Genomic DNA, 24,829 nt, shown 5'->3' with positions numbered 1-24,829 from the left:
CGGTTGATCTTTCCCGCACCCGTGCGACATTTGTTAGCACTGTCGTATAGACCACGTGACATAACGGCTACACGCATATCCCCGCATTTTCTAATGGCCCCGGGCGATTGATCCCTCGGGTCATGCTAGAATTTCCAAAACGCCGCCAAACAACCAGCCTTTCGGGTGAACATCCAACCCTGTTTACCAGGTAAGATTCGTAGTTCTGAATCTGTCATATATTATATAACAAACACAGTTTTCCCCAAAGATCGAATCTCATGCAGCCATACAATCACACTTGATCACCAAATGGCGGGACTTTTAAAAGTACAAGGCACGAAAATCGTTGACACACAGGGCTACGCTGTGGTGTTGAAGGGCGCTGGTATCGGGGGCCACATGAACATGGAAAATTTCATCACTGGCTACCCAGGCCAGGAAGCTGAACACAAGGAAGCATTGTTGAAGGCCATGGGCCAAGAAAAGTTTGATTACTTCTTTGACAAGTTCTATGAATACTTCTGGACCGACAAGGATGCAGAGTTTTTCAAATCTCTCAATCTCAACTGTTTGCGCATTCCATTCAACTACCGCCACTTTGTGGACGACGCTGATTTGTTCACCATCAAACCAAAGGGGTTTGCCTTGTTGGATAGAATTGTGGATATCTGCGCTAAGCACGAAATCTATGTGATTTTGGACTTGCACGCCGTTCCGGGAGGCCAGAACCAAGATTGGCATTCTGATTCTGGTATCCACAAGGCTTTATTCTTCCAGTTCTCGGTATTCCAAGACTCTATGATTCATTTATGGAAGGAAATCGCTAGTCACTATGCGGGAAACCCTTGGATAGCCGGCTACAACCCATTGAACGAACCAGCGGACTCCAAGCATCACAGATTAGTGGAATTTTACATCAAGGTGGAAAAGGCAATTAGAGAAGTGGATCCTGACCATATTATCTACTTAGATGCCAACACCTACGCGATGGATTTCAGCCAGTTTCCAGCGACCCCTTTCCCAAACACTGTATACGCCATTCATGACTACTCAGTTTACGGTTTCCCGGGTACCGGTGATCACTACTCAGGCACTCCAGAGGAGAAACAGAACTTGTTGAAGCTGTACTCGCGTAAGATTGAGTACATGAAGCAGAAGAAGGTGCCAGTCTGGAACGGTGAGTTTGGACCTGTTTACGCGAGTGAAGCAAGAGGAGATATCAATTACGAAAAGGCAAACCAGAGACGTTACCAGGTGTTGAAGGACCAGTTGGCTATCTACAAAACCGGCGACCCTTCAGGCGACGGGGCCCCAATCTCGTGGTCCATTTGGTTGTATAAGGACATTGGCTACCAAGCAATCACCTACGTGTCTCCAAAGTCCAAATGGTTCCAAGTGTTGGGAGACTTCCTCTTAAAGAAGCAGAAGTTGGGTCTTGATAAATGGGGGAGAGACGCGGATCCGGAGGTAGAAAAGATCTACGACCGTGTGAAGGCTCATTTCCATGAGGCCATTCCTCAGGAGTTCCACAAGCTGGTCTACCCAAACAACTTTGGGATTGACAACTATGTAGACCGTGTCTTGAGAGAAATGTTGTTGTCTCAGTATATGGGGTACGAGTTTGCCGATCTTTTCAAGGGCTTGGACTTTGCAGAGTTGGATGAGTTAGCTGCCAGCTTCAAGTTTGAGAACCTTGAGACCAGAGACGATTTGAATAAGTACTTGAGCGAGTATTAAAATGAACACTAGTTGGAAGAGGTGCATCAGATATTGTCTCACACTCGGTTTATCACGAAATCCAATCATTCTACGATTCTTCCGATATAGTGTAACGGCTAGCACGGTTCGCTTTCACCGAGCAAACCCGGGTTCGACTCCCGGTATCGGAGTTATTTTTATTCTTGTGACATAATTCGATGTTTCTTTTACGATCAATAGTAAAAATCGCGTCTGTTTTTGAAAAGTCGATAGAATTTTTGCCAATAAAATCGTAGTGAAAGACCCATTCCGTGTACCTGAAGCCAGGGGGCTTTATCGTCTCTCAGGGGTACAGATTTTACCCTCTCCTTGTTATACAACCAATGGAGAATAGTAACTAGTCTAATAAGCATTACTGACAGAATAAAAGGCTTTAAAATATTTAAAAAATGCGACTTCTGTGGATCGAACACAGGACCTTTAGATCTTCAGTCTAACGCTCTCCCGACTGAGCTAAAGTCGCTCGGGAATGATTGCCTAAATGTGACCGGTGGTAAAAGCGAGACATGATATGATACCTTCATCCTTGTATCCGACTATTGGGGTGTGGGGCGGCTGAACCAAAGGTATTCAGCTATATAGAGACAGGACAACAAATGATATATTTGGATCTAAAATCCTGACGGACACACTACCCTGGCTTATTTCCACACTAACACCTCCAAGAGAAGTAAACGAAAGTCTAATATTGAGGCATTAGTAAGCATAAAATCACCTTTATTTACCCCTTATCCATCTTGTAAACAGTAAGGTATAAACTGTGTAAGTTCAGTGTGGACACGATCTTGTCGGTTTAGCGATGGTCTTGCGTACCCACAACTATGCCCACACCCCCACAGTACAACTAAATCTCCTAGTGGTTTGAATAACTATCTTAATTGCTAGGTTAATTCGATTACTCGCTCATAATTGGGTATAGGCTTAATTAACCGAATTATGATTAAAGAATAGAGTATATAAGCGACGGGATGTCCGGATTATGCCATGAGTTTCATCCTCAACCAGCTCTTTTAAACACTCAGCTTTTATAACTATGACTCTTTATACTGCCATTGAAGCCAAAACCGTCTCTCATCCCTCGAAAACCACCTATCTTGGAAATGTTCCAGGCCAAGGGAAAGAAACTCTCGTCGATTTGACGAAAGGAAAGCCAACAGGTGGCTATGCTTCTTTTGCCTATCTCCTCCCAGCTCCAACCCTTGCCCGTTACAAAAAGTACGGTATCGACACCAGCAAGGGTTACCCAGAGGCCCCACCTCAGACCGAAATCCCAACCTTCGTGGATGAGGCCTATGCGGTCAGAAACAAAGATTTTCCGTATACCGAACGGGGGAAGAACGCTGACCCCGAGAAGAAGGCATTGTTTGGAGCAGCCACAGAGGTTCGCCACTTGACCAAGCACATCGGGACCGAGATTGTGGGGTTGCGGTTACAGGCTTTGACGGATCAACAGAGAGACGAATTGGCCCTTTTGATCGCCGAAAGAGTGGTGGTCTTCTTCCGCGATCAGGACTTGTCTCCTCAGAAGCAATTGGAGTTGGGAGAGTACTACGGCCAGGTGGAAAAGCATCCACAGGCCCAACACGTCCCTGGCCTCGAGGGGATTTCCATCATCTGGCCGGAATACTATACCCAAATTGGCTATAACAGTACCTTTAAGCAACCTAGATCCGGGTGGCACACTGACTTGGTCCACGAACACCAACCAGCGGGGATCACTCATCTCCACAACGACACCATTCCGCAGGTTGGGGGCGATACTGCCTGGGCTTCCGGATAAGCGGCTTATGACAAGTTGTCTCCTGCGTTGCAAGAGTTCTTGATCGGTAAGAAGGCTGTTTACGTCTCGGCTCATAAATACTTTGACAGAAACGATCCGTTAAACGGGAAAAGGCGTATTGAAAGAGAACACCCTATTGTTAGAACCCACCCGGTCACTGGGTGGAAGTCTCTCTATGTCAATCGTGCCATGACTGACAGAATTGTTGGATTGGAACCAGGCGAGTCCAAGGTGCTTTTGGAGTATTTGTTTAGAGTGTTTGAAAAGAACTTGGGCATCCAGGTACGTTTCAACTGGGAGCCAACAAAGAAAGGGCTAGGAACATCTGCCCTATGGGACAACAGAGTTTCGCAACACAATGCCATCTGGGATTACGAAAACACCGAGCCACGTCACGGGACCCGAGTAACGTCGTTGGCCGAGCTTCCCTACTTTGACCCTCAATCAAAGTCACAGCGCGAGAGCCAGGGCTTGTCTATTCAGTAATGAGTCTAAAAGGTTTACACCCAGTATTTATTCAATATCATTCTGTCATTCCCACCTTTATTAGGTGAAGATGTAGGGTGTGTAACGTATGTAGAGAGTGTTATTAACGACCCCACGCTTTCCTCTACCTAGCCAAAAGAAAATTAGATTGAGCCTTTTATTGATGCTACTGGATGGCCCAGAAACTATTTGTAGATAACACCGATCTATATGGCTTTCCGAACCAGACTCCCATCAGACTGTTTTACTCCACAAAGTTGGCCTTGGAAGAATCGGATAACTTAAGAAATGAGTAACTTCTAGTTCTTTGATCTACCGCAAAGCCGTCTTCAGATAGGATAATTAAGATCACGCTTCATGACGTCCTAGGGGAAGAACGCAGGTTATACAAAGCAATCGGATAACTACAGCGAGCCGTATTCCATAACCAGCAAGCGGCTTAGCACCATGTTTGGTAAAAAAATTTGAAATAATTAATATTTCACCTAACTGTTTAAACGGTCTACCGCTGCCTTGATCTTCATGGAGGTTCGGGTACTCAACTCGTAATCGCCCTCACCCACAACCTCGGCGCGCTTTAACCACTCCTTGGCTTCCTTCAAGCCGCACTCGCCCTGCAGCTTCCACGTGAACAAGGCGCGCTCATAGAAGACGGCTGGGTACAACCACGGGTCGTGGGTCAATTTATGAAAATGGAATTGCGCGGCGGGTGCCAGCGCAGGTGACGTCATGATCTGGGGAATGACCTTGGTATCCACGAGCCGCTGGCCCTTCTGGATGTAGCCTAAGCGACGAAGCGCAATGGCCTGCAACGTGTAGCGGATCATGGCATCATCCTTAGACTCGGGGAAGGAGAGCGGATACATCGCCTGGGAGTCGTTGAGAGAAAAAGCGGTGCCCACAGCCCCAGAGTAGCCCAACATCCTGAGCGAAATCTCCAACTCCACGCGTGGCATGCGGTTATACCCGTTCCAGAAGTACTTGAGTTCATGAATCGGCGAAACACCCACCGCATCAACAATACTGGCAAGTTTGTATGCCTTCTGGGTTTTCTCAAACGAGTCGATTTTGCGGAGCAAGAACTTGTCAAACGGCATGGTTTTGGCCAAAAACTTTTTCTTCCCAACCAACAAAGGAGCCTCCAAGATGGTTGTTTCCGCCAACTTCCTGTACTTGACCATGGCCTCGACCTTGCTCAATGCCAAATCCTCCGCGCTCTTCAACGTGTAGATGCCGAGCTTCAACATCCGGTAGATCTCGAGATAGCAGCAGCCGGCAAAATATGTGTAGAGACCATGCGACCATGCATTCTTTTCCACTAGCAACAAGAAGTCAGCCGCCGCACGCTCGTACTCGTGGAGAAACAACAAGATCATCGCACGGTCATAGATGAGCAACGCCTCGACCTGCTTCATCTGGATGTGCGCGATTTCTGCAGGGTTGCTCATGATTGCCACCGCCTCCGCTAGCTTGCCCTGTGACGCAAGCATCCGTCCTTCCTGCAAGAGCCAGAGAGCGGAGTTCGGGAAGAGCGCACGCGCCCTGAGAAGGGCCGTCTCGAGCTTGATGCCCGGTCTGAGAAGCGTCAGCGGCGTGTGTGTGTACGTCTCCAGGACGTGGGGACCCGGCGCCGGTATTGCTTCGTTGGATTTGACAGAATAGAAGTCGTCGGCCTCTGCATCGTCTTCAGTCTTACCCAAGACGCCGCCACCAACACCTAGAACCGAAACAAGAGTCATTTCATCATCTAGGGTGGTTGCCACAGACTTTGCCGGAGCTAAGTCGTCATTAGCAAGCCCCTCCATGCCAGGCAAGCTATCTGGAACGTCAAAGTCCAGGTCGGTGAACTGGAATGGACCGTCGTAGAAAACAAGCAAGGCCAAAAGAGCGATTCCCCCGTGGATGTTACGTTCGTTAGCGGCTTCCCAGAGCATCTTGAGGCCCTGTTCGCGCGAGCCCTTGAAGCCAACCACCAGGAGCACCTTCCCGATGGCCGGTGGAATTAACAGGAGCACCACCTGGAGGATTCCGAAGCACAAGTTGACCCCCGAGTGGATGAACTCATCAATTGTGGCCTTATCATTATCGATATCGAATTCCAGTGATACCTCCGCAGAAGCAGAGGTTTCCGAGGAGGCAGAATCTTCCGAGGTGGCATTTTCTGACGTAGCGTTTTGTGAGGCAATGGTATCCGAAACGGCATTTTCTGGAGATGCCGAGCCGGAGCCGATAGCAGTTCCCTTTGTAATCACCCCCAAGGTACTTCTCAATCGATCCACCAATGGCGAATTGCCGATGTGCGCGCCTCGGATGCGACTGCGGCGCATCTGAAAAACCTTATCCACACGCGCGATCAACTTCGTGTCGCTCATCTGCTTATCGGACAAAGGGAACGGGATGTCAGCGAAGGAGGTGGTGGAGGTTGTCGACCCAAATGACGCGGTGCTGGGGTTCTGGAGCTTCAGCAACGGCGTCAGATATTCGAGCATCGTTCGGTTGATCTCGTCGAGCGTGTGATACGCCTTGCGCAACTTGTACAAGGCTTTGGCTGACTCGATGACACTTTCAGATAGCAACATGATCAAGGCCGAGAGAAGGTTGGACTCGGCGTACATAACGGCGTACTCGGTGCCCGGCGGATACACAGACGACGTTTTGAGCTTGTTCTTCTGAAACTTGGCGCGATCGCGCAGCGACATCGTCTCAGCCAGCTGCAACGTGACGAAGGCTTTGCGCATCGTTTCCGGCTCAAACCCCAAAGTGGCCTCGAGGAACTCCACAACGCCGAGGCCAAGCTTGAAAATGGTGTGTTCGTCTTGTTTGGCTTTGATAAGGTTAATGCCCTCTTCTGCACGGTCATCAAGCACATAATCCATCGCGCGGAGCGTGAGCTCAAAGTCTTGGACCTCATTGAGGATTTGCGCTGTTTTTTCCTCTGCCGTGGCCACTGGCTCCGTCGATTTGGACAATCCGAGAGCCTTTAACATAGGATGAGTAGAGGTAAAGAAGATCGGATGAAATGGAGACCGTTTCAGATGTAAGATAGAAAATTCAGAATTAGGAAAAGGTTGGCTGGTTTAGATAATGTGAAATCAGCTTCAGAAGGCAGATTGAAGGAGACCGTTTCAGATGAGCAATGAAAAAAAAGACCGCCTTGAAGATGGGATAGCCGTCGTTTCAAGGCTTGCGAGATGGTGAAATAGCGCACTAAACCTTTTCACAGAAAGTGAGGCGGTAATTCAGGCGGATCAGAAACGTAGATGCTTGGGGCAGCGAAGCGAAACGGTTGGGAGGCCTGTATCTGATCTCGAAAGAAGTAGGAGAACTTCGGTCTGATACTAGAGTGGTTTGTGAGTGAGCAAAGTGGTAGATGCCTGTAAATACGCGAGGAGGGTGCTCTTGGATCAAATTGCCAGCTTGACTACCCGCCGGGTGTCGCGTTGAGACTCTTCCACCTCCTCCCGATTCGGTGCGTGATGTGGGGAGACGTGCGAATTAGGGAGGCCTAGTTGAGCGACTTATCGGCGAGGTGGACATAAACGAGCGGGCCACAGATTTGTTGGGCGCTGTTCGCCGGATTTATATTACCATCTACCTGACTATACTAGAAGACTGGTATATTCGAAGATCCTAGACATAGTCTACTAATAGTCTGGGATTAATGGTGAAATACCTGCTGTATCGACCTTAGTAACACTAGTACTTGTGTATCGACTTCCGCCACGTATGACAACTGCTAAACCTCACGGGATATCACTGGCCGCATGAACCGAGAAATTTATGACACTCTAACGGCTGGCCACCACTGAATTATGGTATCTTCGCCTTTCGTACCAGGATTCGTTTCTCTGATACGAACTGAGTTCTTGCTTGCGCCTCTCCCAAACAAGCATTCATTGTCCTGCGCCGAACACAATGATTAGCATAATGGATTGGCATCCTTGAACAAGTAGGAATGTGTGAGGAAGTGCGCACTGAGATTAGGTTTTCATCCCCAAATGCTCTATGAGAAACATAGAGCACTTAAAAATTATTGACAAAAGTACATGGGGCCATAGTATACGTTTTATCGTGTGAGTGCAGTATTATACCACGTTATATGTGACTAGGGGCTATATAATATGTACTAAGTCGTATGAAACTCCGCCTCGCGGCGCCTATTGACTAAGAATCCACTGATAGGGCTCTCGACCTCTCTTCGATGGCATTCAGTATACAAATCCGGACGATACTTGTCTCGGATTGATAACTGACTGGTGTATCGTTCCATAAGCTCGTTATCTTAGGTGTCCATCACGTGTTGACTTTACGATATTTGGATGCATCCCCTCATATCTACTCCTTCATAGCCAAGCAACTTGCCTTATTTTGCCAACGGTTGACTTCGAGTTTTCCAATCGATAACTTTTATGTAATAAATGTTTTGATCCTCCTCCAAGGGGATATAAAAGCATGATGTGAGGAACCCCATGCCATGAAAGCCGGGTATACGTTGAATAGTTTTACTCCGTACAATACGCAATAAAAAAAATTGACGAGAGGTTATTTGGGAATTCAACTATTCCCACTTTTTTTTCCCCCAATTTCGCGTTTCTAGATATAAGAAACCTATACTGGCGTTATCCCTGATAATACTGGAGTTATATATGTTGCTCAATTCATACGAAATGATGCGGTATTACCATTATCCTGTCTGTCGCAAGAGCCGTTAAGGGCCAGCCCCACCAGGCAATGCTCGATGACGTAGATGCAAAGGTGGAACATTATATGCAGGCCACACAGTTAGCCTGGACGTGTTTTACCGCACATCAGATCTCTGTGGTAGCCAGTGATGAAATCTTGCTATGTATACCACTTGGACGTTTCTCGTCTCAAACTTTGACTTGGTAGCAATGAAATTTTCTTCTTATCCCTGTCTATTTTCCCGTTTAGTGTGTAACAGCGGATGTCTGACCTCATTGTGCATGCGCCGTAATGCATGCACGCATGTTTTTCCGAGCCCTTCTAAACCACTCCAAGTCTCAGAAACAGATAAGGGAGGAAACCTGTACTGCAAGAATTCAACTTTTGCCTGAATCTATTCCTGCTAATACGTCAGATTTAAACGGTTGGTCTTGAAGGTTCAAAATCTGTTTTGTGCTATAGTGACTCCATTAGTGACTCCGTTCAAGCCTGTATATGAGACTACCAATCCAGCAGCTTTTCACCTATACCTACTAGCACACAGACAGATCGCGCAAGATGGATCCATCTAGTTCCGACAAATCTCTTCATTCTCTGTCACCGTATTCTTCCGATGATGAGCTTCCCCCTTCCAACATTCAGTTCCCAGAGTTGCCATCCATTGCCGCCCAGAAAAGGAAATCCAAGCTATTCACTAGGAGACCTCCCGAGCGCGTTTTACACACGCGTGATCTTCCCATCGGGGGTGTAAACTCGTTACTCCCATTCCATCCTGACCAGCAGTCGCCCTCGAATTCATATTTTCAGACGTCACCTGAGAGTCCTAGTCCTACAAGCGAGGACCCGCCAATATTCCGCCGCGGTAATCTCTCTTTTGTGAACCCGTCCAAGATAAAAAGACAGGACTTTAGTGATAGTGACGATGAACAAGTCTTCAATGTCCGAGATGAATTACCTGAGGATCACGGCCTCGCTAAAACCTTGATGAATCTGAAAGGACACCATAGTGATGAGGACCTCGACGACGACGATGTCACCACAGAGGAAGAGACCATTTCTGACGGCGACTCACATGACCGCCTTCGGGCTTCTCCTCATGAATTTACCCAGGTAGATAAACACCTGGAATCATTCAAAAGCCGGGTTAAGCGCCGTTTAAGCACCCTCCAGCATTTCCATCCGTCAGACCTCCTTTCTCTGGCAGATGCTCACCACGAAGGTATTCCCATTCCCGAACACTTACAGTCCGACTCGTTCTTCCAGAAAGTTTTATCCATTGGAGGGGGTCTTGCACCTGGTGGAAACAACCATTTTACCGATCGAAAAAAGGTTCATGACGAAGAAAGCATGATTGGCGGTGGTCATAATGATATATCTGAGAGAATTGACGGGGATAAAAGCGCTCCGAAAGGGATTCCTTACAGAAGAGCCTCGATATTCGGCCGCAGCCCAGAGGGAGCTACAGGAAGACCCCCAATTTTGAGTCATGTTCAGGGCCACGACATTGAGATGAGAGACATAAATACCGGTCTCGATCCGGTGGAGCTTGAGGCGCGGCGATTGGTACAATCAGGCATTTTTCAGTCGCACCTCAACCACGGCTCTAAGCTAAGACACCACTCCAGCATGACTGGTTCCTCGAAAACGCTACTCCAATCGTCTACCACTCTTGCCCAAAGCGAACGTGATATGCAATTTAATGCGCCCGATTATCTCCTTAGACAAGACTTGGATGACTTGGCGAAGGAGGTCAGCCATATTGGAGGCAATATTGATGGGGTTCCTTTGACCGAAACTGTCCCTGTCCCCCAGGGCGGTGTTTTATCGTCCCTTTTGCAGTTGTACCAGGAGCAGAAACGTCTTGAAGACCAGTCCGGGGACACTACCTCTGGAACCATAACCCCATATACCACCAACTCTCTTCACAAAGGCAGCAGTTCCATGCTTGATATGACAAAGTTAAGGTCGAAATTGCATAAGTTCAAGCATTCGCACCGGAGTGAGCCACAAAGCACCCAGTTTCCGGGGTCCATCTCAGACGACGAATATGACTACAACTTGGATGAGATCTTACCCAAGGATCCTCCTCATACCCGCACAAGCTCGCTCAACTCTTTTGAGAGTACTATGCCCATGTTCAACAAAAAAGCGGTCAAGGGAAAAGCCGGGGAAAAGCCCCGGAACTATGTTTCCGCCACCCTCAAAAAAAACGCGTCAAACTATCGCCAAAGGCGGAGGCACAAGAAACGCAACACCGCTGAAATGGCACAAGCCCGTATCACCGTGCACATCGCCGATATTCTCCACCGTCAGCGCTTCATTCTCCGTATGTGCAAAGCTTTGATGCTCTACGGCGCACCCTCCCATCGTCTTGAGGAGTATATGATGCTCACCACGAAGGTGCTCGAGCTTGACGGTCAGTTCATATACTTTCCTGGTTGTATGCTAGTTTCGTTTGGCGACGCTGCAACCAGAACATCGGAAATGCACTTGGTCCGGTGCGCCGAGGGGGTGGATCTTTCTAAATTGCACGATACCCACCGTATCTACAAGGATGTGGTGCACGATTTGATGGGAGTGGGCGAGGCACTGGTGAAGCTAGACGAGCTATTAGCCTCTCGTGCGAGGTACCCTCCATGGGCATGTGTGCTTATCTACGGTTTTGCGTCCTCGATGGTTGCTCCGTTTGGGTTTCGGGGAGGCTGGGTGGATATGCCCATGTGTTTCGGAGTAGGGGTTCTCGTGGGGATTTTACGGTACTATGTGTCGCCTCGGTCGAACCTCTACACCAGTGTGTTTGAGGTAGCTGCATCTATTGTTGTGAGCTTCCTCGCGCGCGCTTTGGGGTCAATTCGGGGGGGTAACCTCTTTTGTTTTGCTGCCATCACTCAGGGTTCCCTTGCGTTAATTCTCCCGGGCTATATCATTTTATGTGGGTCATTGGAGCTTCAATCCCGGAACTTGGTGGCGGGAGCGGTGCGGATGTTCTACGCTATTATCTACTCGCTTCTTCTCGGGTTTGGTATCACGTTGGGTGCTGCTTTGTATGGCTGGATTGATAAAAACGCGACCTCCGAAACACAATGCCCTACCCAGTTGAATCCATGGTTCCGATTCATTTTTGTACCGGGTTTCACCATTGGACTAGGCTTAGTCAACCAGGCGCGGTTCTCGCAGCTTCCGGTGATGGTGATCATCTCAGGTGTAGCCTACGTGGCGAATTACTTTGCGGGCTTGCATTTCACAAGCGCGACTGAGTTTACCTCGGCGATTGGTGCCTTTGTTATTGGGGTATTGGGGAACTTGTATTCCCGGCTAGGTCACGGGATGGCTGTGCTGGCAATGTTGCCTGCCATATTTGTCCAAGTTCCCCTGGGGATTGCCTCACAAAACTCCTTGCTCGCTGGCGTCACGTCTGCGAACCAGATTGTGAGCAACGGGACAAAGACCAGTACCGATACAACTAGTTCCTCGAGCTTGAGTTTCGGAATAACGATGATGCAGGTAGCTATCGGAATTTCCGTGGGGTTATTTGCCGCCGCTATTGTGGTCTATCCGTTTGGTAAGAAGCGGTCTGGAACGGGGCTCTTCACGATGTAGCCTGGAGGGTTTATATATTCCCAGTTGCCGGTAGTGTTGCCGTAACGATATTTGATAAATCTCGGTCCTCTTTATTTTTGTGACGTTGTAGAACTTACGCGGTAGATACGTGGTATAGATTCTTTGAAATTGGTGTATGTAACTTACTGATTGCAGAGACCAGGTGTAGATGTATAGCTGCACCAATAATCTAGGCCCACGCCTTGGGCTCAAGGGAAATGGCGAGGTGTTATATAGTATGAAGATTTCACCATTACGCATACGGTTGATTATACACGGTATGAAGATGTTTGATTCACCATAAGCGTAGCCCTTGAAGTGCTCAAGCCCTTTTTCCATTTACCTGATTATACTCGGAATAGCACAAGAGCCTATGTTGTAGTATATTCAAAGGTCTACATTTTGGCTCATTTCACAATGGAACACGAGTGCTAGATATATATCGCCATCCCGCTGCTTAACTTTCATTCTCTGTCAAAAAAAAATTGCTAAATGCGCCCAACAACCCTATCACAAGACCTTTTGGACCGTCACAGAAGTGTATATTGATGTATGTGCATTGAAGAATTCCGTTAAAACTCTGCTCATGACGTCATCGCCGAAAGCGAGACAGATACTGCAGGATATAACCCGAAGAAGAAGCCAGCATTATTACTGTCTATATACTAATGGCTTTAGTCGTCAATAATACCCGAGAATCTGACATGTACTTCATGGAAAGGTGTCTCCCGAAAACCCATAGCAACGCTGTAATCGTACAGCCCTGTACTTTGAGCTTATCATCGGGCCCAATGTTTTTCCGTAAAAGTTGCTTAGAGTCTGCAGGATGACCAAAACGTGCGAGAGCCCAAAGGGAAACGCCGGCAGTGCAATAGACTCCATTTCCCCATACTATGCAGGTAGAGTAGCCCTCTGAAAAAATCCGGGAGAGTATCTGATTTCTCTCCCTTCGCGTAATTACTATATAAAGGAGGTTTCCCTAATCCCTTCCACATTTTGCCCTCCTTTTTTCACATTCCATCACACAATGGTTTACCCAGATACTTTCCAAGGCTACGCTATCCACGACACCCAGAAGTGGTCCGAGGCCAAACTCATCGACTTTGTTCCAAAGACCTTTGAATCCCACGATATCGATATCGAAATCCAGGCCTGTGGTGTCTGCGGTTCCGACGTCCACCAGACCGCCGAAGGGTGGGGCAAGAATAAGGTATCGCCGCTCGTTGTCGGGCATGAAATTATTGGTAAGATTGTCAGGGTTGGTGCTGAGGTCGACACCTCTAAGTTCAAGCTCGGTGACAGGGTCGGTGTCGGTGCGCAGGTCTGGGCCTGTCTCAAGTGTGACGTCTGCAAGTCCGGAAACGAGACCTACTGCCCACAATGGGTTGACACGTACAATGACATCTACCCCAACGGCGAGTTCTCCCACGGCGGGTACGCCTCTCATATCAGAGTCCATGAGTACTTTGTCTTCAGGATCCCAGCTTCTCTTGACACCAACACCACCGCGCCATTGTTGTGTGCCGGTATCACTGTCTACTCCCCAATGAAGCGTTTCGGTGTCGCCAAGGGCAAAAAGGTGGGCGTAGTCGGTATCGGTGGCTTGGGCCATGCCGCCATCATGTTAGGCAAGGCCATGGGGGCCGAGGTCTACGCCTTCTCCAGAAACGACAAAAAGAAGGAAGACGCGCTTAAGTTGGGTGCTGACCACTACATCACTACCGAGAAGGAAGGCTGGAATGAAGCCTACAAGTACAAGTTGGACGTGGTTATCTGTACTGCCGATTCTGTCGAGGGCTTTGACTTGAACGCCTACTTGTCCACCTTAAACATCAACGCCGTCTGGGTCAACGTTGGGTTGCCAGATGACGACTACAAAGTCTCTCCGTTCTCCTTCATCAAGAACGGGTGTCTTATGGGCTCTACCCATTTGGGTTCCCGCCACGAAATGGAAGAGATGTTGGAGCTTGCCGCTGCTCACAACGTCAAGTGTTGGGTTGAGGAGGTGCCAATCTCCGAGGAGGGTGTCAAGCAAGGGTTGGAAAAGTGTATGTTCAACCATGTTAGATACAGAACTACCTTAACCAACTACGACCAGGCTTTCAAGAGGTAAAGCTAGACTCTCTTGTGTAAAATATATGATTTCGGTAAGGTAAAATGTGGCTTGGATACTAAAGCAGCATCAGCGATAGCTACGAAGCGCGAGCTGAAATCAAGGAACTATTTTTTTGGTATCCTATTCTGAGTCAAAATCTATGCGAAAATTCCCTTAGTAACCATAACAAGGATTCAACCTTAGTAGCTGTTGTTGCATATTATGCGCTTGGGGGTGACTCGGTGTTGCAATATAGCTCAGCTTCATCACCCTAGGGCTTTTTTCTCAGTGACTTTCAGTAACCCCTTTCCGTAAAGTATCACCAATATATTTTATATTTATTTTTAATATCCGATTTTGTACTATATTCTATCTGGTATTGCTTTATCTCAGAAGCCCAAATATATGCCGTAAGTGATTATAACGGTTGACCAGATAGCCATGTAACCAGCTCTGGAGAACGTAAGCTGCCGGAATTTGGATTTTATTCAATTAGAAGAATCTATATTTCTACAAGGAAATAGCCAAACAGAGATGGATCCAATCTTGTAGAACGCCGGTTCATATCCCCCAAGTCCAGATCTCTCCACCGCCACTTTGTTTCCAATTTGGTTATTGTGGCGCATGCGACTGGAGCTAAATAGTTCCATTCCCCCAACGTGTCTCGACACTCCTAAATCGCACTATTCCAGCAATTTGTACCCAATTTTATCACATTTATCTAGCAAATCCTCTATATAATTCTGAAACCCTCCGTGCGTAGGCGTGCTATCTCTGTCCCGTAACAGGGCGTGCACGGCCCATTCACTGATCCGCAGTGCTTGCATAACATCAACATGAACATATAGCGGCTAACAACGTCTGTTGATTTCCCCCAAATACACACCTTGTTACTCCCCCAAAGAACCCTGAAATCAGCTAACCACACATATTTATAATATTCAAATATAGTATATCGTCGCTGATAATCTTCACAGTTTCCCCTACATGGGTCTACATAAACACAAAGCCCTGGCGTTGGGCCTCCCGTCGCCTAACACACGGCCAGAACCGATACAAGCCTCTTCAGCGGCCCAATTAGCGGCCCGGACAGCCACGCTGATGTTTAAGAAATCATCCACCGAGTCTGTGCGTCCGTCGCATGCCAAACCTCTGACGCTACACCTCACCATTCCCAACCTGAGTCAACATCCGGCGTCCCGTGGCGGACGCAGTCCTGGGGTAGCCTCCCCCCGACCGCCGCTTCCACACTCTCTGTCATACTTTTCCCTTCCTGTGGGATCCTCAGAGCTGGTTCCCACTCCTTCCAGCGGAAACACTAGTTACAGTCGCAAGACGGTTTCAAAGCCTTCGCCGATCTTTAAGAGACACTCGACCCATAATCTGCTGTCAGTGGCCCCTTTGGCCCTAGCTGCGGCTGCGGCTGCTACCGTTGAGGAGAAATCCGTGTCACCCAAAGACGAACACACGTTACCTTCGCCCGGAACCCCTGATTTGGGCCGTTATACAAATTACTGGGATGGTTTTGGCCCCAGGTCCCCGTCTCTTTCCAACTACCTGGTAATATCAAGCGATACAAGCCGCAGGGGGTCGTACGACTTTTACTTGGATGGTCAGCGGGAAAGCCAGAAAGAACACCGGTCAGAAGTACTGATACCCAAAAATGAGGAGACCGGCTTTCAGAAGCTCCGTATTTCAGCTCCGGTGCCCAGAGCGCCACATCAGGAGAGGCACCGTATGTTTGGTGGTCTGGAAATGCAGCTGGAAATACTAAGTAAGCGACAATCGTACATCGAAACCCACTCTAGAGGAATCGCACAAAGAGGCTATGATATGCTAAAAGAGTCAATTGAGCCAAAGCCAACCGTCCAAGAAGATCCGGTGTCCTTGCAAAGGCAGGAAACCCCCTCAGACCTGGCTAGGACAACCCCCTACTACCTGCGTAGCACTTCCACTGACCAGATATCCCTCTCACAACGCCGCTCATCCGTCGACGTTTTGGTTCGACCGCGCCAGTCGACTGAAAGCGACCGCAACCCCACTTCCGAGGTGATGAAAAGACACACGCTCCGCACACCAGCTAAGAACCCACAACGGCTCTCACTGGACTTTTCCGACTCCTCTGGCCGTCTGCTATCTGCCTTTTTCAAAAAGTCCTTCCGAAAGGATTCCACAGACGATTACGACGATTTTGCGATGCCGCAAAAGATCCACAGGCCGATTCCAATCCTGGGAGTGCGCATCCAGTCAACCCCCCTAACACTCAGTTCGGTGTCCAGTCACGAAGGCGATCTTCCATACAGATCGCCCCCTCCAATGCTAGCTGCCAGTACGAGCCAAATGTCACTCAACTCTGTGGGTGTCAGCAGTATCAACAGCGACAAATTTGAGCTCCACAAGTCTGAGTCAGACTCGATCAACCATACGGAGACGCTTACGTTGGACACGGATAGGAAGCCGAAACGGAAACCCCCGGTGTTTGACGATTCGTCGCTGGATTTTTTGGATTACTACGCCAGCCAGAGCTCTGGGAATCTCAATCACCTCCTTGGCGAGTTCAAAACACAAAGCAAAGACCTTTCTACCAGCAGCCTTCCGCAGTCCCGCAAGTCTGCCGTGAAGAGCATTGCTCGTATGAGGGAACAGTCGTCCGGGACGCCTGTTACACCCTCTCAGACCCCACAGCCGCTTCCAGTACTGCTTAAAACCACCCTCCGCAAGGAGAAAAAGGGTAAGAAAAAGTCGTTCAACGAGGATAAGCCCTGGAAGCACCACAAAGACACTTCGCGGATCTCTGAACTGGAGAGAAAGCGCTACGAAGGCGTGTGGGTCACTAACAAGGGCATGTATTTAGACTTGGTGGTCACCCCGTTGCACGCAAATCCACAGGTAGACGACCCCTCAATGGTGGCTGCGGCCCATGCCGCCCAGACGACCGCAGAAGTGGATGTTCATAACTTGATGCTTGGCGCGGTCGTGCGAGACATCTGGCAGCGGAGCCGCTTGTCGGGAGATGTGTTAAAACAGATCTGGAGCTTGGTGGACCGCCGCCATGATGGGTGCTTGGAGAAGGAGGAGTTTGTGGTGGGCATGTGGCTAGTTGACCAGTGTTTGTACGGCCGCAAGTTGCCGAAGCTGGTGCTGGAGGAGGTCTGGAACAGTCTCTCGCGGATGAACGTCAACGTCGTGATTAAGAAGAAGGGGGGAAAGGTGAAGATTGTGAAGAAGTAGACCAGTTGGGTGCCAATGAATTTTTGGCCATAAATGCCACACCCGTTGTGGGTCTTGTAGATGTCATTTTGAGGTGCCACCCCAGGGAAAAGAAGCCAGCCAATAATCGCTCTGCCCATGGATAACCTACAGGTTTCTCTTCTAGTTCCTTGTTCAATCTTGTATTTATCAATGGCTATAAACAGGTTTGCATAGCGAGGAAGAGGTTATGACCGTTAAACGGATCTGTAAGCTTGTGTACGCTTGGTACAATTTTTGTTGAATCTTGGAGGTATGCAAGCTGTACATATAAAAAGGTTGACTTCAATACAGGCTTGGTTTACCTCGTGAACGTGCAAGAGTACAGTAAGAGCCAAGGGTTCATGTTTGCTGTTAATTCGTATCCACTTTCAGTTATGTTGGCCTTATTCCATTAATTTCTCAGATTCTCCTCGTTACCCACTCCTCCCGTTAGCTTATCATAAGGTTTATAAACAAAAACGCTATAGCCGGAAACAAATAATATCGTCAAGCTTGATCCTCTGTATTTGCCCGTTTCAGCCTACTTGTCTTAACACGATTTCACATCTCGTTATTAACACCGGTACCTTCGGTATGACCTGATATCTTTGTAAATTTAGTTATAGTCAATGTGTCTTCTCATAGCACCTAAAATACAAGGCCCAAGGTGCAAATACAAAGCTCAGACACAATATCCACAATCCTCCTTTTTTTTTCTAAATCACATCTAATCGACCCAGACCACACGCCCAGTAGCCTCAATCTTCTTTTCACACACTTCTGGTATTGGCACATTCGCCTATGATACAAAACTATACACCTATTCGTTGTCACTGTACAAGTCGCTGACATCACTGTAGTCCTCAGAGTTGATCTGGATCTCGTTCTCGGAGTCCATCTCCTCATCCTCACTCTCACTCACAGCCTCGCCGTTTTCCCTGGCAGCGATCCGCTCCTTTCTTCTCAATTTCTTGGCCTCCTTGACGGCCTTCTTGGCCTTGACGTTCGCCTCCTGTTGCCTCTTTCTCTCGGCCTTGAGCTTCAACATCTTGGCGTGCTTGCTGGCCAATTTGTTAACCTCCGCGGCGGTCTTGGTGATTCTCGCGTGATGCAAGATCTTTCCGGTGCAAGTGCCCTCCTCGATCTTGACGAGCTCCAACTGCATTCTTGGGCCCAACTCGGTCAACTTAACAGCACGCTTCTTGGTAGGCACCTCGGCCGGCTGGGAGTTGGCCTGAGCGTTCGCCTGGATGTTGACCTCGCTCTTAATCTCCACAATGGCATCGTCATCGATCTCGGACTCAGATGTGAACCCACCGTTGGCGTACGGGTCCAAAAGCAAGTCGGAAACATCTGTAGCCTTCCCCAAGTTTGGCAATTTTTTGTGCAAGTGATTCTTGGCAATGATCAACTTCTTGACATTACGCGAAACCTCCACCATTCTGGTGTCGATGGCATAGTGTCTCAAGTCGATCTCACCGGTTTCAGCGTCCTTGTTGATCATCAAAACACGCTTGATAGAATTGACCTTGGTGGATTGGGGAGAAATCGCCGGGAACATATTCTGCAATACGGTGATAATCACCTTCTCGTGGGGTTCGGCAGTCGCCGGGTTTGTGAATCCGTTGAGCACAAGCAATGGTGGCGAGAGAAACTCGGACGAATCTGCGGCCACAGACTTTGGCGTCTTCAAGATCTGTCTGACATCCTTGCACAAGGAGTAGTTTGCTACCTTGAAGGTGATAGTTGGCCCCTTGGGCATCCGCGCGATCCTCAAGTGCGTCGTCCCCTTGTCAGACTGCGAGAAAACCATGAGGTGTGATACCCCGAGCGGGCCCGCCATGACGATGTAATCCTTCAATCTGTTGTTCTTGCGCTCGCGCAACTTAATCGCGGTGTGTGGTTGCATTACATTTCTAAAGTCACGCACTAACTGGGTGAGCGAGTGGTTCTTCATGGATGACCCGGCGCGAATCACCATAGACCGCGGGATCTTCGCAAGCTCTTCTTCCGACACTCTGGTGTGGGTTCTCTTCTTGGACTAGAAATGTTAGTATTCTTGCTGGTACCTTTTTGGCAGTTACTTACTCTACTTTTGGCCATTGTTGTGTGTAGTGTTGGTGTAAAGGCAACGCAAAGAGTTATGGTTTTGCCTTATGTATGCGAAAAATTATGCAGAAAAAAAATTAAAGAGCTCATCGCAGGCGCCCGGGTAACACAGGGTGCATGCAGGATCTATCAACGAACTCGTACCAAGTTGATAGTTGGTACAATTTAATAATAGTCGGGAATATATAAATGATAAAAAGGGGAAGGACGGTTCTAGAAAACAAATGATTTTAGAACTCTGGCAAATGCTGGAAAATTCAATACAGCAGGTCTCTTTACTCCCTGGGTTGTAAGAGCACTTACCAAAGAGAATTGCTCGGAAGATCTAAGGTGCTTGACGGAGCCTAGCAGAGTCTATTGGAGAAAAACGTACTTCCTCCGACCGACAAGAAAAAAATATCAGATTATTAAAAGGAATGTTGGTTAAAAAGTAGAGAAACCCAAGTGAGACCTTTGTTATCCTCACACGCGGTCTTGGCTTCGGTCTTTCATATCTAAAGTTAGCCCAAAACTAAAACTAACTTTAATATGGAATCCAACCACCTTTAGTCCTATCAATTGATCCCATAGAAGCTATCAACCAAACATATGATATCTCAATTGTGACATGTAACTGGTCTCCCCTTCCCAAGAAACCCTTATCAGTATCCAGCGAACCATTTCCGCATCCTGCGCAGAAGCGAAAAATATTTGCGGCTAAAAAATTTCTGCCACAGCCTGTTTCATCTGATTCGCACCACAACACACAAAATGGCCACTTCCATGGAAAAGAAGATCATGAAAAAGATGTCTGCTGGTAAAATCCAGAAGGCATCGATCCAGAAGGATACAACCCAGGACTTGATTGCGAAACTCAAGCAAAAAGCTGCAGAACAGAAGGCGAGGGCGCCTACGGAAGAAGTTGCCGAAACTGAGGTCATTTCAGAGGCTGTAGCGCTGACGTTCACCACCTTTTCAGAATTAGATCTTATTCCAGAGTTATTGGAGTCACTTCAGCAGATGAAATTCACCAAACCCACTCCGATCCAGGTGGAGTCCATTCCTCACGCACTTGCAGGAAAGGATATCATCGGGCTTGCGCAGACGGGGTCGGGTAAAACTGCAGCCTTCGCGATTCCGATCTTGCAGAGCTTGTGGGAGGCACAAACGCCATACTACGCGTGTGTACTTGCGCCAACCAGAGAGTTGGCGTACCAGATCAGAGAGACCTTCGATGCTCTCGGCAGCAACATGGGCTTGAGATGCGCCACAATTGTGGGAGGAATGGACATGATGGACCAAAGCAGAGACTTGATGAGAAAGCCCCACGTGATTGTGGCCACCCCGGGCAGACTCATGGACCATTTGGAGCACACCAAGGGGTTCTCTCTTAGAGCGTTGAAGTACTTGGTGATGGACGAAGCCGACAGGCTTTTGGACTTGGACTTCGGTCCAGCGTTGGATAAGATATTGAAGATCATCCCTAAGGAGAGAATCACGTACCTTTTTTCCGCCACCATGACGTCCAAGATTGAAAAGTTGCAGCGTGCCTCGCTCTCGGATCCTGTCAGATGCGCCGTATCCGACAAGTACTCCACCGTTGACACCTTGATCCAGTCTTTGATGGTTGTAGGTGACGGCTACAAGAATACGTATCTCATTTACTTGTTAGAGAAGCATGCAGGCAAGTCGATCATCATCTTCACTCGTACCTGTGCCCACGCGCAGAGAACGTCGCTTTTGGCCAGAAATCTTGGTTTCTCTGCGATTCCGTTGCACGGACAGTTGTCCCAGTCGCAGAGATTGGGCTCGCTCAATAAGTTCAAGGCCGGTGCGGCCCAGATTCTCGTCGCCACCGATGTAGCGGCCAGAGGCTTGGATATTCCGTCCGTCGATGTGGTCATCAACTACGATATCCCAACCGATTCGAAGGCCTATATCCACAGAGTTGGCAGAACCGCCCGTGCGGGCCGTTCCGGGCTCTCCGTGTCGTTGGTTACGCAGTACGATTTGGAGTTGTTGTTGAGAATCGAGGATGTTATTGGTAAGAAGTTACCAAAGGAGGTCCCTGAAAGAGCCAGAATTTTGAGTTTGCACAACTCTGTTGATAAGGCACTTTCTCAGGCAATTAGGGACTTGAAGGATTTCCAAGAAAAGAGAAGTACCAGAACTGGTGGAATTGGTAGAAAGAGAGGAGACCAGGACAAGGAGGAGCGCTAGGGCTAGTGTAACGAAGTAGAACGGTTCAAATGGCCTAGGGCAGAATTTTAACAAGTGCATGAACTTCCTCTGACTCTGTTATATGTATAGTAATTTATGTAAAATATGTGAAAAGCTCTGTAGAGACTAAGGTTGGAAACGGGGTGGAGATAACTGTACGCAATATAAAATATGAGGAATTACGATTTTTTTGCATGTCAAGTATAAGCTGACCTTAATAAATGTATTTAGAGGTATTAAATGATCAAATAGAGGAGGTTGGCTGAGCTAGCTTACGGATATAGACCTGGAACTTGCCAGGGAATAACACTGAACATAAATCTGACAGGCGTAATTAGAGGTCCTCAAAACAAGAATATTTCAGCCTTAAGTTTTATAGAAACTTGTAAGATATCTGGTCCTAGGCTTTAGAAAAGGAATCATATTGCCATTTTTAACTTAGAGCACTTGTTGACATTTATAAAAATGTCAACAAGTGCGCGGCAAAGCTGCTACACACATACTGTTGTCATCTGTAACATATTTACTATAGTTTTATCTATTCACATTTACCGGTAGGATACCACCGCTGGGTATTGCGAAAGAGTGGTGATTAGCTAAGACCTTGTTTCGTCAGGTTATTGCAAGCCTGTTACATATGCCAAGCATTTTAATGAAATGCCCAGAAACTAGCATGGTCCAGTGTATCATTACAACTACAACTGCCCCATTATCCTGGAGTATATAAATCATATTGCAGAATCTTATATTATAGATAATAAATATAATCCACCAAGCCATTCTACATGCTATGTACACCAAAATATTATACAGCCTAGATGGATAAAGGCGAGTGCCGTGGGTCTACCGGGACTACGAAACGGTGCCAAGTATATAACGAATAAAACCGATAGGCCCTATATAAGATATATGCAGCTTCCATAGACCAGGTGTCTTTAACCCCCCAATAATGCCTTCCAGTATATACCACAAATACGAGATCCTTCAAGCACACGAACAAAAGCATTTAAAAATAAACTCCTATACAATAACATCCCTACCTAGCCTATCTCCTTGGGATCGCTCACATCGGCGCCGTGCAGTCTTACCCTGCAGGATACTCGTTCCGACATACGATAAACGTTGCGGTTAAAAGGTTCTACCCCATTCCCTCACTAGTTCTTCCTCACTTCCCTCCACAACCAACATATACCGGTGATGCCGCAGAAAAAGTATATGGAGGTTCCGTCAGACGAGCCGCGCGGCCGCAACATCTCGTCGTACTTCCGCACGCTATCCATCAAGTCCAAGTCCAGTGACGAAGTGGGCCTCAACCACGTGGTCCCCGCGCCAGGTACTCCCGTGAGCCGCCTGCAGACACTCAAGAATTCGCCCGAGAGCCACAGACATGTAGGCGCAGATTCGGATGATGACTGGAACGCAAACGTGGACTCGTTTGACTCACCACCGCCCAAGCACATTGAGCATATTCCCCGCCGATCAGGCTCGGTCCATTCGCTCGGACCGGGGCTCGTCATGAGCCAGGCAAACACGAGCGGGCCGTTACGGCGGACACCGCAACTCGAGGCATCGCCGCAGCTTGAGGCACTCTATCCTAGCCTCACGCCCGCGCGCGAGTCGCCCGGCATGCGCGCGTCGCCCGGCCGCGACCCCGCGCCCGACGACCTGGCCACGTCCGCGCAAATCGAGGAACTCAACGCGCTCAACGCAAAGTTCCTCCGCTTCAAGAAGGTGATCACTGCCGACAACGTCAACCTCGCGGAGCTCAAGCGACTCTCATGGAACGGAATCCCACGCGAGCTTCGCGCGGTGTCGTGGCAGCTCCTTCTCGGATACCTCCCGACGAACGCGTCGCGGCGCAGCGACGCACTCGCGCGCAAGCGCGCAGAGTACACAGACGGTGTCGCACAGGTGCTCGGTGCGGACCATACGCGTGACACAGCGATGTGGCATCAAATCGCAATCGACGTGCCACGCACAACGCAGCATATTAAACTCTACACCTACGCGGCGACACAAGCCGCGCTCCAACGCATCTTGTACCTCTGGGCTGTGCGCCACCCCGCGTCGGGCTACGTACAGGGCATCAATGACCTCTGCACACCATTTTTCCAAACGTTTCTCGCGTCGCACGCGCCCGACGTGGAGCTGTGCGATCCCGCGCTATTGCCGCGCGCCACGATGGACGCGGTCGAGGCAGACACATTCTGGTGTCTCACCAAGTTGTTGGACACTATCCAAGATAACTACATCCACGAGCAGCCTGGGATTCTTCGCCAGGTGCGCGAGTTGGAAGGGTTGGTGGCGCGCATTGACGCGGAGTTGGTAGTGCACTTACGAGCGCAAGGCGTGGAATTCATGCAGTTTGCGTTTCGCTGGATGAACTGCTTGCTCATGCGTGAGTTGAACTTGGAGATGGTGGTGCGCATGTGGGACACATACCTCAGTGAGACGCCGCTTGGCTTTGCGACGTTCCATGTGTACGTGTGCGCCGCATTTTTGGTAAAGTTTGCGGACGAGTTGAAGGACATGGAGTTCCAGGAGGTGATTATGTTTTTGCAAAATCCACCGACGCGGGACTGGGGGGTGAAGAATATGGAGTTGATGATGAGCGAGGCATTTATCTGGCAGAGTTTATACAAGAATGCTGCGGCGCATTTGCGCGCGTAGAGACATGCGAAGCGCAGCGACCTCAGTCTGTACATGCACTCTGCTTGCGTTTTGCCCAATTTGGAGGAAACGCCTGAACCGAGACTATGGCCGTTAAATAGAAAAAGTAGCCAGCGATAATGATATATCTGTATATTGGGCAATGCGGTTTAAAATGGTAAGGTTTGCAGTCGTAAGTTTTGTGAAAGGTCAGTCTTCGATTAGATGGTTGTAAGTCAAGTTATGAATGAGTTCAG

The 24,829-nt window shown here is 48.5% G+C and overlaps 12 protein-coding genes and 2 non-coding genes across 14 annotated transcripts; 9 read left to right on the top strand and 5 right to left on the bottom strand.

Moving 5' to 3' along the window:
• Positions 1-166: 166 nt before the first annotated feature.
• Positions 167-1,871, top strand: EGC1 (glycoside hydrolase family 5 protein). Its single transcript, XM_019128212.1, has one exon. The coding sequence runs from the start codon at positions 292-294 to the stop codon at positions 1,717-1,719; it is 1,428 nt and encodes a 475-aa protein (XP_018986315.1). The 5' UTR covers positions 167-291; the 3' UTR covers positions 1,720-1,871.
• BABINDRAFT_t148 lies at positions 1,800-1,871 on the top strand. Its single transcript has one exon. It is a non-coding gene; the product is annotated as a tRNA-Glu (tRNA).
• BABINDRAFT_160409 (uncharacterized protein) lies at positions 1,800-2,100 on the bottom strand. Its single transcript, XM_019128211.1, has one exon. It carries the CDS (start codon positions 2,091-2,093, stop codon positions 1,914-1,916), a length of 180 nt encoding a protein of 59 aa, XP_018986314.1. The 5' UTR covers positions 2,094-2,100; the 3' UTR covers positions 1,800-1,913.
• Positions 2,101-2,130: 30 nt separating this feature from the next.
• On the bottom strand, positions 2,131-2,203 carry BABINDRAFT_t103. The gene has a single exon. It is a non-coding gene; the product is annotated as a tRNA-Phe (tRNA).
• A 570-nt stretch (positions 2,204-2,773) lies between these two features.
• On the top strand, positions 2,774-4,006 carry BABINDRAFT_6842 (TauD/TfdA dioxygenase family protein; the record flags this gene model as incomplete). The annotated part of the gene is made up of 2 exons (XM_019132520.1): positions 2,774-3,487; positions 3,536-4,006. The coding sequence occupies 2 exons, from the start codon at positions 2,774-2,776 to the stop codon at positions 4,004-4,006; spliced, it is 1,185 nt and encodes a 394-aa protein (XP_018986313.1).
• A 485-nt stretch (positions 4,007-4,491) lies between these two features.
• Positions 4,492-6,993, bottom strand: IML2 (Iml2p; the record flags this gene model as incomplete). Its single annotated transcript, XM_019132519.1, has 1 exon — positions 4,492-6,993. One exon carries the CDS (start codon positions 6,991-6,993, stop codon positions 4,492-4,494), a length of 2,502 nt encoding a protein of 833 aa, XP_018986312.1.
• Positions 6,994-8,810: 1,817 nt separating this feature from the next.
• Positions 8,811-9,164, top strand: BABINDRAFT_118753 (uncharacterized protein). The gene has a single exon (XM_019126921.1). The coding sequence runs from the start codon at positions 8,851-8,853 to the stop codon at positions 9,079-9,081; it is 231 nt and encodes a 76-aa protein (XP_018986311.1). The 5' UTR covers positions 8,811-8,850; the 3' UTR covers positions 9,082-9,164.
• A 1,787-nt stretch (positions 9,165-10,951) lies between these two features.
• BABINDRAFT_170700 (threonine/serine exporter family protein) lies at positions 10,952-12,289 on the top strand (the record flags this gene model as incomplete). The annotated part of the gene is made up of 1 exon (XM_019130762.1): positions 10,952-12,289. The coding sequence occupies one exon, from the start codon at positions 10,952-10,954 to the stop codon at positions 12,287-12,289; it is 1,338 nt and encodes a 445-aa protein (XP_018986310.1).
• Positions 12,290-13,294: 1,005 nt separating this feature from the next.
• BABINDRAFT_160405 (NAD(P)-dependent alcohol dehydrogenase) lies at positions 13,295-14,709 on the top strand. The gene has a single exon (XM_019128210.1). It carries the CDS (start codon positions 13,317-13,319, stop codon positions 14,400-14,402), a length of 1,086 nt encoding a protein of 361 aa, XP_018986309.1. The 5' UTR covers positions 13,295-13,316; the 3' UTR covers positions 14,403-14,709.
• An 82-nt stretch (positions 14,710-14,791) lies between these two features.
• Positions 14,792-15,068, bottom strand: BABINDRAFT_118750 (uncharacterized protein). The gene has a single exon (XM_019126920.1). It carries the CDS (start codon positions 15,032-15,034, stop codon positions 14,873-14,875), a length of 162 nt encoding a protein of 53 aa, XP_018986308.1. The 5' UTR covers positions 15,035-15,068; the 3' UTR covers positions 14,792-14,872.
• A 2,049-nt stretch (positions 15,069-17,117) lies between these two features.
• IRS4 (Irs4p) lies at positions 17,118-17,576 on the top strand (the record flags this gene model as incomplete). The annotated part of the gene is made up of 1 exon (XM_019130241.1): positions 17,118-17,576. A coding segment is annotated over one exon (459 nt), but the record flags the coding sequence as incomplete, so codon positions are not given.
• Positions 17,577-18,182: 606 nt separating this feature from the next.
• SSF1 (rRNA-binding ribosome biosynthesis protein) lies at positions 18,183-19,577 on the bottom strand. Its single transcript, XM_019128209.1, has one exon. It carries the CDS (start codon positions 19,570-19,572, stop codon positions 18,436-18,438), a length of 1,137 nt encoding a protein of 378 aa, XP_018986306.1. The 5' UTR covers positions 19,573-19,577; the 3' UTR covers positions 18,183-18,435.
• Positions 19,578-20,606: 1,029 nt separating this feature from the next.
• On the top strand, positions 20,607-22,033 carry BABINDRAFT_46598 (RNA-dependent ATPase). Its single transcript, XM_019132123.1, has one exon. It carries the CDS (start codon positions 20,724-20,726, stop codon positions 21,921-21,923), a length of 1,200 nt encoding a protein of 399 aa, XP_018986305.1. The 5' UTR covers positions 20,607-20,723; the 3' UTR covers positions 21,924-22,033.
• A 934-nt stretch (positions 22,034-22,967) lies between these two features.
• On the top strand, positions 22,968-24,807 carry GYP1 (Gyp1p). Its single transcript, XM_019128208.1, has one exon. It carries the CDS (start codon positions 23,121-23,123, stop codon positions 24,591-24,593), a length of 1,473 nt encoding a protein of 490 aa, XP_018986304.1. The 5' UTR covers positions 22,968-23,120; the 3' UTR covers positions 24,594-24,807.
• The last annotated feature ends 22 nt before the right edge of the window (positions 24,808-24,829 follow it).

The sequence above is a fragment of the Babjeviella inositovora genome (genome assembly GCF_001661335.1).
Source record: "Babjeviella inositovora NRRL Y-12698 unplaced genomic scaffold BABINscaffold_3, whole genome shotgun sequence".
NCBI lineage: Eukaryota > Fungi > Ascomycota > Pichiomycetes > Serinales > Babjeviella > Babjeviella inositovora.
The sequence above is the reverse complement of the archived record's forward strand: the minus strand, read 5'-3'. Positions and strand labels throughout refer to the sequence as shown.

What these genes read in the sequence shown, in the direction of transcription:
- BABINDRAFT_118750 (XM_019126920.1), bottom strand. Translation starts at nt 15,034, where the DNA reads ATGGAACTATTTAGCTCCAGTCGCATGCGCCACAATAACCAAATTGGA.
- BABINDRAFT_118753 (XM_019126921.1), top strand. Translation starts at nt 8,851, where the DNA reads ATGTATACCACTTGGACGTTTCTCGTCTCAAACTTTGACTTGGTAGCA.
- BABINDRAFT_46598 (XM_019132123.1), top strand. Translation starts at nt 20,724, where the DNA reads ATGAAATTCACCAAACCCACTCCGATCCAGGTGGAGTCCATTCCTCAC.
- EGC1 (XM_019128212.1), top strand. Translation starts at nt 292, where the DNA reads ATGGCGGGACTTTTAAAAGTACAAGGCACGAAAATCGTTGACACACAG.
- BABINDRAFT_160405 (XM_019128210.1), top strand. Translation starts at nt 13,317, where the DNA reads ATGGTTTACCCAGATACTTTCCAAGGCTACGCTATCCACGACACCCAG.
- GYP1 (XM_019128208.1), top strand. Translation starts at nt 23,121, where the DNA reads ATGCCGCAGAAAAAGTATATGGAGGTTCCGTCAGACGAGCCGCGCGGC.
- BABINDRAFT_160409 (XM_019128211.1), bottom strand. Translation starts at nt 2,093, where the DNA reads ATGCTTATTAGACTAGTTACTATTCTCCATTGGTTGTATAACAAGGAG.
- SSF1 (XM_019128209.1), bottom strand. Translation starts at nt 19,572, where the DNA reads ATGAAGAACCACTCGCTCACCCAGTTAGTGCGTGACTTTAGAAATGTA.